Source organism: Daldinia loculata, assembly GCF_022478755.1.
Source record: "Daldinia loculata strain CBS 113971 unplaced genomic scaffold F4817scaffold_1, whole genome shotgun sequence".
Classification (NCBI taxonomy): domain Eukaryota; kingdom Fungi; phylum Ascomycota; class Sordariomycetes; order Xylariales; family Hypoxylaceae; genus Daldinia; species Daldinia loculata.
The window spans coordinates 325,408-340,580 of record NW_026054855.1 but is presented as its reverse complement, the minus strand read 5'-3'; the positions used below and the strand labels follow the sequence as shown (position 1 = coordinate 340,580).

Below are 15,173 nucleotides of genomic sequence, written 5' to 3'. Positions count from 1 at the left end.
ACTAGGAATATGAGGTTCGTTGGGACTTCCTATCCTATGAGTCTAGAGACTAGAGTAGGTGTGACATTCTCTCAAGCAGACCAGATCTCTGCTACCTACCAGCTTGCTACTAAGGAATATCCGATTAGGCCACAGCGCTATGTAGAGTTCAGCAGGTGGGGCCGGGACCCGGACGGCTAAGGAACGGCTTCGAGAATTGATGGAATCGACTGACGGATCGGTAGAGACCATCAAGGCGGTGGTCACCAAGATAGTAGTTACTAGTAGGGTTGATATCTTTCAGCTCTTGTTCAACTAATAATTGCTTTCTCTTCATCTTTTTCTTTCGGATCCGAATGTATGTCCGTTACGGGGAAATCTTCGGCCCCACTCACTTTATATACCTACTCTATAGCAGCTATGTAGGTGTTTATGTGATCTGGGATTCCCCCTTACATTTTTATGAAATTTCTCTTGTATTGTTAAACTCCCTTTACATTGTCAGGATACTCTCCACTCGTTTAGTACTTAAAAAACGTCAACGAAGCTTCAGTCGTCTACACTATTCTTAAACTTCCCTCATTCCATTATACGTATACCCCTGAGATTCAGTATCTCACCATGACCTCAACCTCGGACTTTGCTGTCGTTATCTGCCATGGTAACTACTATACTCTAGAGCCCTATATGCCTTTAGTAGAGGCCTTAAAAGCAGAAGGAATAGAGGCATTTTGCCCTCAGCACCATACCTCGGACCTAACCAAGCTAAATGTTGGAGGCATAAACAATCCTAACTTCGACCGGGAGCCTCCAAAAGGGGGATATCCGCAAGGCGAAGAGGAAACCGAAGTCATTCTTGATACCCTTCGTCATGTAGTTAGCCGTGGTAAAAAAGTTCTCCTGGTCGGTCATTCAGCCGGCGGCTAGGTTGCTACCGAAGCAGCACGACCAGAGCTACAAGCGAGATCACGGAAAGACAAAGGATTGGCTGGCGGGATAATTGGAATTCTATATATAGGCGCGTTCATTATTCCTCTCGGGCAATCAATCCATAGCTTCTTCTAGCCCAAAGATGGCTCTCTCCTGACGCCGCCGTTTATGCAGTTCTATGTAAATATCGCGCCAAGTGATAGTATTTTATTTAAGCTTAGCGTACAGCTTTTAACTAAGACTTCGTATAGAAACACCGGGTAGACGGGCTTAGTACTATAGTCGAAGCTAACAAATACCTATTTAATGACATTGAAGCATCTGCTGCGGAGAGATGGGCAGCCGCTCTTACAGCCGCACCTGTTTCAACTACAAAACTGACGAATAATGCATATGCCGCCCTTCATTGTGCCTATTTGGTACTAGAAGGGAACCTAACGCTGCCTAAAGAATACCAAGAAGCAATGGTAGCTGCCCAGAGCCGAAAAACTGGTGAATTCTCAGTATATAGGTGCTCAGCTGGTCATTCTCCTCACTTGAGCTGGACTCGGGGCGTTGTCAATACTGTACAGGACTTCAAGAAGATTGAAGATCAGCGGGGCTGAAGCCCTATTGTCATTGGGGATGCTTGTAATGCCAAATAGTACAATATGATAAGTCATATGTATGATTACTACATAGGAGGCCATGTCTTATGCTGGTTAGGAGGATATGTCTCTAGGTATGTCTGATCCACCCCCTTGGCTAGGGGTAAGATAGCAAAGTTACTTCACAATTTATATACATCGCACACGAATAAGAGTCAAGATATTGTTTATAGCTCTTCCTATCTAGACTAATCTTCGTCATCGCTATCGTCAGCGCTATTATCATCATTATCGCGCTGGACATTTAGGATCCTCTGGCTCGCCCTATCGAGAGTCCTCTCGGTCCACTTTCGTGTAGCTTTCCACACCGTCTAAGAAAGTCAGTAAAAGCTTTAAGGTGATATCAAGCTTGTAACTTACATATAAGAATGTGAAGACACCAATGACGACGAGAGCCAAGTTGATACTTTCCATGCGCTCACGCCCAGTTCCAGCACGACGACCTCCACCTCCACCTATGATGCCACTAGTCCGCAAGTTCCACCATTGCCACGGACTCATAACAAGGAACGCCTTGACGAATCCAAGCAAGCCCAGCGAGAAAAGTCCTTTTATGAAGTGACCGAACCAACCCGATTCCTCGGATAGTAGATCAATATCGTCATCTAAACTAATGTGACCTGTCGTGACCGACTCTGTTATGGTACCAACAGGATCAAGCCACAAGTTGAGAAGAGGGTCGGCTACAAACCCAAGTAGAAATATCGTAACGAGGAGGATAAGGATGGTGAGCCCGAGAGCTACGAGTGGGCTGCGGAGCCGTTGGGCCCACGTAAACCGCTCCATCCTATACTGATAATGACATCGACCACACTTCCAAGCGTTGGGGTTTTCGTTCATCCAGAGTTTCAAGCAATCTTCGTGGACGTATTTAACGCTGCCTTTACAGAGGCACGGATTGATGAGGCGGCCTCCATCCTCGGAAACATAATGCCTTTTTGGCCGTCGATTACGAAGGCCGTCTAAGAAACCCGTCTCTTCATACGTCGGTTCTACTTCGTCATGGCAGATCCAACACATTCGAAGATGTTTCTTTGATTCATTCTGACTCGGCGCAGGTTGCGATCCAGGTTGTGACTGGGGTCGCTGGAAATAATCGCTGCCAGTGGCAGTTCCGAACGACGGTTGGGCGTCCATGATAGGTTGCGAAGGCAGTATCGGTATAAACGGTTTGGAGTCTCGGCTTGTTCGGTACGTCGTACTGGGCTTAAAGAAACCAAAATAATAAAAAGAAATAGGGGACTGGCGCGATGGCTCGAGGTACCTCACAACACGTGCGACTAGGACAAGGCTCAAAGGAAATATAAGATAAACAGACTGTCCTACTCAGATTCTCACCGTTACATATATGTTCTTCAAATTCGAATAGAATCTGGAAGGGTACGGTCGAGGACCATTGTCTGACGTAGGGATACAAAGAGCGCACTAGGCCGGATTAAGAATATCGAGATGATATTGTTGAAGATACATATAGCATGGGTGATGAAGGAGGAAGGATAGTAGCGTCTAGATCTGTCCAGATCCGAAGGCTGTGCTGTTTGTTGCATGCAGCGCCCAGATGTTGACTTGGCTGCTTGTCAATCGTAACAATTATTTCTCTACCAAGTTAGGTATTTAATACTCTGGCTCTCTTTTGAGTATATGTAAATCTTAAAGCTAGCATGCTGTACAGCTAAGCCAAGCTAGCGTGTCAAGTTTCTCAAACAACGAATGATTGAAAGAAAGTCAGGCGACGCGAACTTTAACATTGACGTGGATGTATTCCGTTCTAGAAATTTCAACTTCATTTGGTGCATAACTTGAATTCAAATTCAATGCAATTATGTAATTGTTTACGGATTAGGTACTCCGGATAGAGGGTGTAGGTGCGGCGGGAGCTTGTTTTCGGAGAGTTGATATTCCGACGTGAACTCCTTCAAACGGAAGCTCCCGCCATTTGCTGCGCTGCCCGATTAGGTACGGTGCGGGCTGATGTACCCTGGAGCACTACCTAGGTATCAAAGCAAGTGCTAGCCCACCATTGTACCTAACTGTTGTACCTGAGCTCTGACGCGCAAACTCGCGATGCCTAGCAATCAACCATAGCTCTCCACACTATTCCGTACAGCTCGAGGTTCTGTAGCCTCACCATCTAATCCCCCTCCACTCAAGCCAAACTTTACAACCCTGAACCTTTTCGCAGTTCCCTCTCATATTCAATTTTCCATATCGTCCTTCAACCATGGCCGACCGTTATTCATTTTCCTTGACGACTTTCTCCCCGAGGTAAACTCCCTTGTGATATCTATATCTACATACTGCGACTCTTGGCTAACTCCCCTCCCAACAGCGGAAAACTAGTCCAGATCGGTATGCTATATTTACTATAGGTCGCATGCCTATGAACATTAGAACCCCGAAGAGGCCTGCCCTATAATAATGTTCATGACGTTAGCTAACGGTGCGGTCTACTAGAATATGCCCTAAATGCAGTTAACCAAGGTGTCACGGCCCTGGGCATCAAAGGTAAGGATCGAGGTCGTTTAAAGCGCCGAGACGTATATCCGCTGACTATTGGAAGCAACAAATGGCATCGTTCTAGCGACCGAGAAGAAGTCCTCTTCGCCTCTTGCCGACCCCTCCTCCTTGTCTAAGGTCAGCTTGATCACTCCTAACATCGGAATGGTCTATTCGGGAATGGGTCCGGACTATAGAGTACTGGTAGACAAGGCACGCAAAGTCTCCCACACCGGCTACAAGAGAATTTACAACGAGTACCCGCCCACTAGAATATTAGTTCAGGACGTTGCACGAGTGATGCAAGAAGCTACGCAGTCTGGTGGTGTTCGGCCATACGGTGTCAGTTTGCTGATTGCTGGATGGGACGAGGGTATTCTACCTGATGAGGAGTCTGCTGTCGAAGGCGAAATTGAGGGCGAGAAGAAGCCCTCGGGCAAGACCGGCGGAATTCTAAAGGGCGGTCCTATGCTTTACCAGGTCGATCCATCTGGAAGTTACTTCCCTTGGAAAGCCACTGCCATCGGCAAGAGCGCAACAACGGCCAAGACGTTCTTAGAGAAGAGATATACCGAAGGCCTGGAGCTAGAGGATGCTGTGCACATTGCGCTTCTAACTCTGAAGGAGACTATCGAAGGCGAGATGAACGGAGAGACGATTGAGATAGGTGAGTCGTAACAAGGTACCTAAATTAGGGGGTATTACTAACTATCAAAAGGCATCGTTGGTCCCCCTGCTGACCACCTACTCGGAGTTGAGGGAGTTCATGGCGCAACTGGTCCACGATTCAGGAAGCTCACCCCACAAGAGATCGAGGACTACCTAACAAATCTGTGAGCACCAATATTTCTGGAATTGGCAGGAGTTTGCGTGTATCATAGAACAGCATAGAGAGCCCATTGAGGCAGAATCATCAAGGGATTTGATACTTGGCCAATATGAATGAAGTGCTTCGCCCCGCTTCTACACCACAAACCACTTGTCCTACTTCTAAATGCAAAGGTACCTTCGTCCACGAACTTGCTTCGCTATCTGGTAAGCCTAACTGACCATTCCCATTGTCGCCAATGACATATACATGACCCTCTGAACTAAGCACAATTATGTGTGATTCCCCAACCCCACAATCTACTATATCACTTTCCTCCACCACCACGGGTATCGGGCTACTTGATATATCTTTGAGGAGCGCTTTCTGCCCTGGGCGGCCACCCCAAGCATAAAGATCACATCCTTCTGTTAGGGCAAGGATCAGATACCCAGCTGCGCTGATCTTTTTTATCTTGCCGGTTGGCAGGTCCTCGAGGTCCTCTACGGGACCAGGTCTTTCTGCTGGACTAATCCGTGACATCAGCTACGTTACCTCGAGGGACATCTAATAGCTTACCTTAAATATGTTACTGGTCTTCCAAGACAAGCGCTGTACCGCTCGTCGCCCCAAGTCCAGACATGGCCATCGTCTGATAAAGCTACGAACCCCGTTTCGTATGCTACCAGTTGAATAATCTTTCCCATGCCAGAGAATTCCTGCCGTTCACGCGTACCAATAGATGAATATTGATAAATAGTATCGTGGCCGTCATATTCTTCGCATAATTGTAAGTGATATGCAAGAGATATATCCATAATACAATAACTTGCCGGCTATGGTGCCATTCCAAGCTATAGCAGCTATGGACGAGAGAAGCTTCCCCTTGAGAGTTTCAGGAAGATCTTGGACGAATCCTGCATTCCGTATACCGGAAGTAGTTTTCACTTATTGGCATTAGTTTATGATAATAATGTCTACCTGTTATATAAGAAACGCTGACCGAAAGTGCACGACAAGAGGGAGCATGGACGGCTGATAAAATCGTCTTTTAGAATAGATTGAAATGATTTAAGATCATGAGGCTCGCTGGATGTATTCTGTTTATTGTCGAACTGTAGTTGACGCCAGGCATTGAAGCCAGTAGCGAAGAGTTCCATGGCTGTCTCCTATGTAAGTTGTAACATGTATGGAAGTATCTGGATAACTAGGTACTAATGCATTCATTGATTGGATAAGGAGACCGTGTGTATAAATATCCCCTTTTATCGCACTGTTATGGCTTCGCCAATTAGAGCCATCCGATATATGAATACCTACCTAATGTACCTAATCTATTGTTACATACTGGAACTCCAAGCACATGTGCGTCCTTCTTTTCAAGCAGCTTGCTTGAAGCAGGTAGCCTTGCCGGCTTAGAACCTGTCGTACCAGTATCAATATCTGGCGTCTCTGCCCAACGCATGAATCCGACGTGTCATATACAAGCAAACACACGTCGCTTGCTATTTTTCAAATAATGTTAAACTTGCATCATATACGTGTGAAGCTTTCAAGTCGCTCAAGTCTATCGAGACAATCAACATCGAGGAGCGACATACGATAAGCTCTCAACGAAATCAATTTGAATTGAATTAAGCAGCTCTACTGCGTTAATGGCTACGCCTGGAGTAACACCATCGGCATTGTCTATGGATTTAATCGCAGAATATCTCAGTGACAGCGACGATGATTCCGTGATCCCTGAGAGCCACGAAGAACCTGAACTCGCAGCCACCGAGAAGCTGGAGCCTCATCTGGCGACTATAGACGTTAAGGATGAGGTCCAAGTTAAGGATTCGGGCGTTATCCATGCCCGCGAATACCAGCTTGAGATGTTTGAGGAGAGTCTCAAACGTAACATTATCGTTGCAGTAGGTAGATACTGTCGTACCTGCTGCGCTTCCTAGACTTACTTATCTCCACAGATGGACACGGGGACTGGAAAGACTCAGGTGTACGTATAGGAAGTGCTAGCACTGCAAGCTTCTTTACTTTATTTGGGAATCGTGTCGTGTCGTGGCATGGCCTGAAGCTGACTCCTGCCTTACGTCTTTTGGTATACGTGCTTACAATACTTCAGGGCCGTCCTTAGAATCCAAGCAGAACTGGAAAAGTCTGCTCCTCATAAAGCCAGTATAGTCGCCTCATAACTACGTCGTATACATAGCTAACTTGGATAGATTGTTTGGTTCTTGACCCCCACTGTTGCTCTGTGTGAGCAGCAAGCTCGAGTGCTCAGGTCGCAGATTCCAGCCGTGCAAATCAAAACTCTCGTTGGGGCAGACGGCGTAGAGACCTGGTCCGATGTTCGTATATGGGATGACTATCTGAAGAATGTTCGAATAGTCGTTTCTACTTATCAGGTCCTTCTGGATGCCGTTAACCATGCATTTGTGCGTATGGACCGACTCTCCCTGATAGTTTTCGACGAAGGTCAGTTAAGCACTACTCTACCTTCTGCCGAGAATGAAGTGTTAGTCTAATATAATCAGCCCATAATTGTCGTGGTAAACACTCTGGCGCCAAGATCATGGGCCGGTATCATGATAGTAAAAACGCCGGTCTACCAATTCCATCAATACTTGGTCTTACGGCAAGTCCGATCGTGAGTTCGAAGCTCGATACCCTCGAGAAAATCGAACAAACGCTGGATGCCGTATGTAAGAGCCCGAGCATCCATCGAGACGAGCTTTTGTCTGTCGTAAAGCGGCCGACCATGACTCACGCTTTCTATACCCAGCCGGATGAGGATGAGGATGATTTTCCACTAACTGAGACTATGAAGAGTCTGGCTCGTGTATACTACAGCCTGGATATAAATAAAGACCCTTATATTGTTCGACTGCGGAGAGATACGAGGGAACGCAGTCAAGTCGCGCTCGAGAGAGCTCTAAAGAATCAAGATACTTACGTCTTTAGCCAGGTACAGTCTTTCTGGCGAAAGAGCGTTACAATCCACCGAGAACTTGGAACGTGGGCTGTAGATCACTTCATTTCTACCTCCGTCGCTCAGTTCCTTAAGTCGATCAGGGAGAACGATTCGTGGTTCCGGGGATGGGACACTCAGGAGAAGCAATACCTTGCAAATGCATTGCAAGGTGTCAAAACATCAACACCGTCCCCACTTGAATATGGTACGACTGATTCAGGTATATCTAACAAAGTTGCGGCCCTTGTACGGGAACTATCTCATTCGGTTGACGGAACTATTGGTATCGTATTCGTTCGTGAAATCGCCACAGTAGCTATCTTATCACATATACTATCAATCCATCCGTTAATAAAGGATCGCTACCGGGTCGGTACTATGATCGGTACGAGCAACCACATCAGTCAAAAACGAGACCTCGGTGCCCCCAACAAGACGGAATACGCTCAAAACCTTAAGGATTTCCAAGATGGAAAGCTCAATCTCCTCATAGCTACGAGTGTCCTGGAAGAAGGTATCGACGTCCCAGCCTGTAATATGGTTGTTTGCTTTGACCCGCCGGCCAACCTCAAGACGTTTATCCAGAGACGTGGCAGAGCTCGGATGAAAGAGTCAAAGCTCATTCTACTAATGAGCGAGGTCACAACCCAAGTCGAGCAGTGGATGGCACTCGAGGAGGAAATGAAGAGACGTTATGAGGAGGATATGAGGCGTGTACAACTTGAAGAGATGGAGCAACCCGAGGTTGAGCCTTTCTATGTACCAGAGACCGGAGCCCACCTTGACTTCGACCAGGCAAAGTCACACTTGGAACACTTTTGTAGAAAACTTTCGAAGCATCAATATGCCGATACAAGGCCGTACTACATATTTAAGCGAACACCTAATCCGCTTGGAGAGGTCCCGCAAGTCTCGGCAACGGTGGTCCTACCGATGTCGTTACCCCCGGAGCTTCGGCGAGTAAAGAGTACCGGTCTCTGGTTCACCGAGAAAAGTGCCAGCAAGGACGCCGCCTTCCTGGCTTATACGGCTATCTACAAAGCTGGCTTCCTTAATGATAATCTGATGCCATTTAAGCCCGAGATCACGCATGATGTCGAGTCGAGAGCTCCACAGATAGAAGTTAATGGACAAAGGAACCCTTGGACACGGATCGCGCGTGCTTGGGGTGATCAGAAAGAGTTATACCAGCGCAGGCTACGGTTGGTAGATCATCATGGCGATTTATTATGTGAATTTGATGCAACGCTACCTGTACCGTTTCCGGCTTTGCCATATATTAATATCATCTGGGATAGGTATAACCATTGGAGGATCGAACTGGGCCAAACAAAGGTTATATCCGCTGAGGACCTCCAGGCTGATCAAAGCCTGGCATTGCTAGACCTAGCATTTAGACATCGTAAATGGGAGGCTAGGGATGCCGCGCGATCAATACTACATATTCGGTCCCCGACCCAGGATATCCCATTCGGTGAGCTCGTGGGCCAAAAGAGCGTTGAAGAAGCCTGTCTTGATGGCACGGCACTAATCCGTTTCGACGAAGCTCCCTATTCATTCAAAGAATTGCTGCCATCTCTCGGTCCGGACTTTCCAGTACCGGAATCTTTAAAGTGTGAACCAGTTGATACCCCTTGGCTGTTGCTGGAGAAGTGGATAAAGCGAAAAGACTTTCTTCACCATTTGGCTCAACCGCCCACGTCTGATTCTACTAAATCAACTGAGATAGTTAGACCTGCACGCCTCTGTCGAGTGGATGGTATCCATATATCCAACGTTCACTTCGGAATGCTCATCCCTTCTATTATGCACATGATAGGGATTCACCTGGTTGCTACTGAATTATGCAATACCATATTGAAAGACGTCGAATTCAAGGACATGTCACTGGTCATTACTGCAATTAGCGCACCATCCGCTAGAGAAGAGACAAACTATGAAAGGTTCGAGTTCCTAGGCGACTCGACTCTGAAGCTGCTTACTACGGCCACCATAACTGCCAATAGTACGTCGCGGTAACCTGTGTCTGAGCTATGAAACATGTTGATGCTGACCTGACGCAGATCCGAATTTCCCAGAAGGGTATCTCGACGATTTCAAGATGAGCATAGTATCCAATGCCAGGCTGTGCCGCGCAGCGGTCGAGACTGGTCTGGATAAGTTTATTCTCAAGAAAGAGTTCACGGGCGCGAAGTGGAAGCCCATTTACGTGGAAGACATGCTTGGTTCAAATGACAATGCGGACGACAAACGCGTGGTTTCGACCAAGACGCTTGCTGATGTCGTAGAAGCCTTGATCGGAGCTGCGTACGAAGATGGTGGGATAGACGGGATAGATGGGATAAACAAAGCGCTCACTTGTCTCCGGATATTCATCCCCGACGTGCAACCTAACAAACAATGGCATAGCCTCGATTCCGCCTGCAATGAGATATTTAACCAGACTACCATGAGCACGTATCTCCCACCCCCTCTCGCGCCTCTAGAGGAGTTGATCGGATATTCCTTCCGCAACAAGAATTTACTCGTCGAAGCCGCCACGCATTCTTCCTTCGGATATGTCAACTCGACGGGGAACTGTATGGAACGCCTGGAATTCCTTGGCGACGCCATCTTAGACAGCGTGGTCGTCTCTGCCCTGTGGAAGTTCCCACGCGACATGTCCCAGCATGAAATGCACCTCCTCCGCACGGCCTGTATAAACGGGGATCTACTCGGCTTCTTTGGAATGGAGTGGAGCATTGAGCAGGAGGCAACGCAGATCTCAGAGGATAAATCAACTATTGAGACGAGCACCACACTCCCGTTCTGGAAGTTCATGCGCCACACCTCTCAGGAAATGGGCATCGTCCAGCAGGCCGCGGAAGAAAGACACGCGCAGGAGCGGGAGGCTGTTCTCGAGGCCATCAAGCACGGGGAGGAGTACCCCTGGGCGCAGCTCTTCCACCTGCACATACCCAAGTTCTTCTCTGATTTCTTCGAGAGCGTCCTCGGCGCCGTGTGGGTAGACTCGCAATCCTTAGACGTATGCGCCAGCGTCGTCGAGAAGGCGGGCATACTGCCGTATCTGCGACGCATGCTCGCCGACGGCGTCGACGTCCTGCACCCTAAGAACCACCTCGGCCACGAAGCGGGTAGGATCGGCAAGCCGGTCGAGTACCAAACCGAGGTGCGCGACGCGCAGGGCAGGGATAGGGAATTAGTCTGCAGGGTGCTGGTCGGGGATGAGATGCTTGCGGAGGTAGGTGGTGGTGTGTCGCCTGAGGAAGTGCAGACTCGGGCGGCGTATGCGGCGTATAAGATTTTGGTTAAGAGGCGAGAGGAGGTTGGGGATATGTGAGGGGAGGTGAGCGAGTGGTTGGATGGTTGGATGGTTGGATGAGTGGTGATGACTTGATAGGTTATGAATGAACGAGTTCTAGATAGTGAGCGATGGCTATTCGTTATGGATTTCCATGCTGAATATTATGGCATTCTGATTTTTTAATTGTTGCGTTGATATTTATGGTGAACGACTTTATCTTGATATTTATACTTGGAGCTGTGGTTTAACGGGGGTATACAAGTACCTAATATGTCACCATTTAGTAACGTAATAGACAGCACAATATAAATTTATATATCTTGGTGTCTTCTTTTACTTAAATGCTTGATTTATTATGACGCTTGGAAAACATGCTTGGATTTACCCCTATTCCGGCCCTTAAAGGGTCGTAGACAAATATATCAACGACTTCCTTCCTAGCAGTTGTTCTACATGTCTTATATACAAAAGTGAAACCTGACAGGAGAGATGCAAGTGTCTAATTCTGATTGGTCAGTTAAGTAAAGTGTTACCAAGTACGGTAAAGAGCTAAGAGCTTAAGCCTTAAGGGGCAGGCCCGGCTTGAGTGATTTCCGGGGTTAAGTTTTACCATAACCGATATGCAGGGGTAAGCGCATGTACCAAAGTACCGTACATAGTGTACCTTACCTCCTGGCCTGTCTTTTACTGATCTACCAATCTCATCATCTACATCTATCATCCCTGGCGCTCGGGTGTCTTAACCGCATTCCTTCTATTGTTGCGACATTGTGAATTGCTTTTTTCCATTCTTCCAACTTAATTAACTTTACTCGAATTCACCCAACTACTCGTTACCCCGAAGCCCGAAGCCCGAAGCTTTCAACTTCAACTTAATATAATAGATCCCACGCAACTAAGTTAACACCTCTAACACCGATTTGCTGCCAGCTCGAGCTTCCATTCTGACATTTCGATATCGTCATCTGGCTCTCCAATCTGGCTCTCCCACTACCTAGGGTCGCCCACCTTCAATTCCTAGCCATATGACGACGACAATGCGGCCCTATACATGAGTTCTCTCCTCCAATTGGAAGGAGTGCCATCATGCCGTCTGAAGGAGGATTAAGCAACATTCGAGTATTCATAACCTGGGATGACCAGACCGTTTTCGCTGGCGAGGATATCAAGTGTCATATAACTTTCAAGAATATCGCTCCTGGCCCAAATCAACCAGTATCGACTCAGCAACAAACACAATACCCCCTTACCGAACGATCGAGACAAGCCTCGCCTCTACTAAGTCCAAGATCGAAGCCCAATAATGGATTGACACCCCCCGCGCCTACACGAGGACACCGTTCTACTTTATCTCTCACCGTTCCTTCAAACAGTTCGCGCCTAAGAGGACCACCTCAACAGTGGACCCCTCCACAGCAACAGCCCCCGCCGCAACGACCCGGCCACGCCCATCAGCGGTCCCTTTCTATAGTATCGATAGGATCGGCCGCTACGATAGAAGAGCAGTCTCATGGAAATATATCTCCCGTGCGGCACCAACGGCCTTCCCGTGGTCATGGAAGGTCTGCTAGTTTACAGATATCACCGAGGGGCGGGTTGATGAACGGTCCACAGTCAGCTGCATTACCGAGACGACCTTTTGGCTCGGAATCTTCGCCAGTATTTAATCACTCTTTCCCCCCATCTAAGCATGGCTTTAGTCGTACATCAGGAGTCACGACTGTTCCAAACACGCCCGGGGTTATGGGTTCACACCTGCCTAAGAGGAGCCCGGGCATAATTCCAGATTTCAAATTTCCTATGATACCCTCACCAAAACCGACAGAAGCGGGTTCTATCTCGCCCACAGCGCAACCGGTGGATTACTTGACCGCACCGTTATCAGCAGCGAGCGGGAGTATAACCCTCCCCGTGCGTTCAAAAGACTCAATACCTACCATCACCGAACAAGCCGCCCCTGTGGCGCGAATACTATCTACGACGAGCGTTGCTGGTGGGACTCCTAGGAGTAGTGGCGAGTTCTATTCACTTAGCAATAATTCGTCTGAGACGTTGGCATCGGAGTATGTAACGCAGCCGTTGCATCCTGGACGGCGACCTGCTCATCTACGGCGACCCTCTGCTCTATCGAGTATTAGCCACGTGCGGCTTCCGGAATCGTTGATGATGGGCTTTGCTCAAGTTCAGGGCTCCTTCACTCTGGACGGATCGCTCATTAATCTAGGGCCCTTCGAAGCAGTTAAACGAAAGGCTGTCCTAGGGGGACAGGGAGGCGGTGTTATTGGCATCGAAAATTCGAGAAGGGGCAGCGGTGGACTACTAACTGGTTTTGGTTGGAGTAGTCTCGGAAGCTCTATTGGGGAGCTTCTGGGCGGTGGAGAACTCAGCAGCATTAAGCAGATGCGAGGTGTTACGAGCTCCAAGTCCATCCCGCTGCTATCAACGCCGCAGTCGATCTTATTCGTAGATTTACAACTCGCCCCTGGTGAGAGCAAGACTTATGAGTATACGTTCAAACTACCGAAAGGACTACCCCCAACACACCGAGGGAAGGCGATGAAGATATCGTATAGCTTAGTAATTGGTACCCAGAGACCTGGCGGTACTAAAGAACAGCAAGTACGATCAGTCGAAGTTCCGTTCCGCGTTCTTGGGAGTGTTAATAGCCATGGCGAGATTCTTGGCCATGATCTACTTAACCCGTACATCATTCTTCGCGACATGGCGAAAGTGCAGCCGCTTGACAAACCCCCTATTCATACGAAGAGGAGTAAGCTCGAGCAGCCGGAGTCGACCTACAATGGATTTCTCCATTATGTCGATGAGCTGCTCGAACGACCTCGTCGAGGCCTCGGGCTTCTATCCCCAACTGCCACAGCCCCCCAATCCCGTCGTGCCTCTGCGTATGAAGAGTCGGCTTCGGCGAAAGATGCGATAGACTTTGCTATTCTTAGATCAAACCTCTCCTCTGAGTCGGGACAAAGCAGTAATCGCTTCGAGATAGCTCGGAATGGCCGACGTGTCGGTGTTGTGATGCTTGCGCGCCCTGCTTACAAGCTTGGAGAGTCGGTAAGTATGGCAATCGACTTCACCGGAGCTGAGATCCCCTGCTACGCCATCCACGCGGCCCTCGAGACCGCCGAGCGCGTCGAGCCAACGCTCGCACTGCGCAGCGAGGCCAGTGTGCACAGGGTTACCCGCAAAGTATACGGCAGCTCAAGCGAAGCGACGCTGTTCGCGCGGCGCGTTGTGTTCAACCCCACGATACCCATCGGCGCAACCCCCGAGTTCGTCACCAGCGGTCTGAGCCTCGAATGGAAGATTAGAATCGAGTTCGTCGTCCCTTCAAACAAAGACCGGGACTTAGATTTCGGGGAGGGCGATGGCTCGCACCCCTTACTAGAGGAGATCTCGCGCGATGACCGCGGTGGCCTCGTTCTGGTCGCTGCGGAGACGCTCGACTGCGAGAGCTTTGAGGTTGCGGTCCCTCTGAGGGTCTACGGTGCCGTGTGCAATGGCCTCGAGCGGCTGGAAAGGGACCAGGCGCAGGAGGAAGGGCTCACGGTGTAATTTACTATTTACTTGATGAGTATTACATGAGAACAAGGAAAGAAATGGTGGCATCGAGCCGTATTGTATGTATACACTGCGCGTATGCCGGTCTAGTGTATGGATTAGAAAAAGTAGATGAGCAAAGCAAGATGAGAGGGGGGTACTGTAACGAGTCGAGAGAATATAGGATAAGCGAGGACGAAATGAAAATAATGAAGAGAGAGCATTAGGTATTCTTACGAACTTCAGCTTTTCGAAGAACGAATGGTCAGGTCCGAGTTGGATAGAGACGAGACGAGACGAGACGAGATGAGATGAGATGAGATGAGGTACGTAACGTCAAGTAGAGGTGGTGGGGTAAGGAGTAAGGAGTAAGGGGTAAGGGGTAAGGGGTAAATAGGAGCGTATGCCTTCGTCGATCCGCTGGTAGAAGTAATCGAATGGAGCTCCTTGTTGAACTATGTATTATACTTATACCATACCGAT

The 15,173-nt window shown here is 48.4% G+C and overlaps 6 protein-coding genes across 6 annotated transcripts; 4 read left to right on the top strand and 2 right to left on the bottom strand.

The window, feature by feature from the left end:
• Positions 1–600: 600 nt before the first annotated feature.
• F4817DRAFT_363043 (alpha/beta-hydrolase) lies at positions 601–1,514 on the top strand (the record flags this gene model as incomplete). The annotated part of the gene is made up of 2 exons (XM_049306600.1): positions 601–882; positions 1,161–1,514. The coding sequence occupies 2 exons, from the start codon at positions 601–603 to the stop codon at positions 1,512–1,514; spliced, it is 636 nt and encodes a 211-aa protein (XP_049163824.1).
• Positions 1,515–1,588: 74 nt separating this feature from the next.
• On the bottom strand, positions 1,589–3,377 carry F4817DRAFT_322026 (uncharacterized protein). The gene is made up of 2 exons (XM_049301355.1): positions 1,917–3,377; positions 1,589–1,867 (listed from the first exon to the last, which is right to left on the bottom strand). Exons 1-2 carry the CDS (start codon positions 2,691–2,693, stop codon positions 1,745–1,747), a joined length of 900 nt encoding a protein of 299 aa, XP_049163823.1. The 5' UTR covers positions 2,694–3,377; the 3' UTR covers positions 1,589–1,744.
• F4817DRAFT_322024 (proteasome A-type and B-type) lies at positions 3,378–4,982 on the top strand. Its single transcript, XM_049301354.1, has 5 exons — positions 3,378–3,821; positions 3,886–3,905; positions 4,011–4,061; positions 4,117–4,719; positions 4,771–4,982. The coding sequence occupies exons 1-5, from the start codon at positions 3,778–3,780 to the stop codon at positions 4,887–4,889; spliced, it is 837 nt and encodes a 278-aa protein (XP_049163822.1). The 5' UTR covers positions 3,378–3,777; the 3' UTR covers positions 4,890–4,982.
• Positions 4,848–6,060, bottom strand: F4817DRAFT_2619 (RCC1/BLIP-II). The gene is made up of 4 exons (XM_049299309.1): positions 5,864–6,060; positions 5,694–5,807; positions 5,440–5,638; positions 4,848–5,389 (listed from the first exon to the last, which is right to left on the bottom strand). Exons 1-4 carry the CDS (start codon positions 6,018–6,020, stop codon positions 4,966–4,968), a joined length of 894 nt encoding a protein of 297 aa, XP_049163821.1. The 5' UTR covers positions 6,021–6,060; the 3' UTR covers positions 4,848–4,965.
• A 177-nt stretch (positions 6,061–6,237) lies between these two features.
• F4817DRAFT_322020 (uncharacterized protein) lies at positions 6,238–11,460 on the top strand. The gene is made up of 6 exons (XM_049301353.1): positions 6,238–6,773; positions 6,828–6,856; positions 6,983–7,031; positions 7,083–7,335; positions 7,395–9,836; positions 9,895–11,460. The coding sequence occupies exons 1-6, from the start codon at positions 6,516–6,518 to the stop codon at positions 11,169–11,171; spliced, it is 4,308 nt and encodes a 1,435-aa protein (XP_049163820.1). The 5' UTR covers positions 6,238–6,515; the 3' UTR covers positions 11,172–11,460.
• A 382-nt stretch (positions 11,461–11,842) lies between these two features.
• Positions 11,843–15,045, top strand: F4817DRAFT_322012 (Rgp1-domain-containing protein). Its single transcript, XM_049301352.1, has one exon. The coding sequence runs from the start codon at positions 12,222–12,224 to the stop codon at positions 14,703–14,705; it is 2,484 nt and encodes an 827-aa protein (XP_049163819.1). The 5' UTR covers positions 11,843–12,221; the 3' UTR covers positions 14,706–15,045.
• The last annotated feature ends 128 nt before the right edge of the window (positions 15,046–15,173 follow it).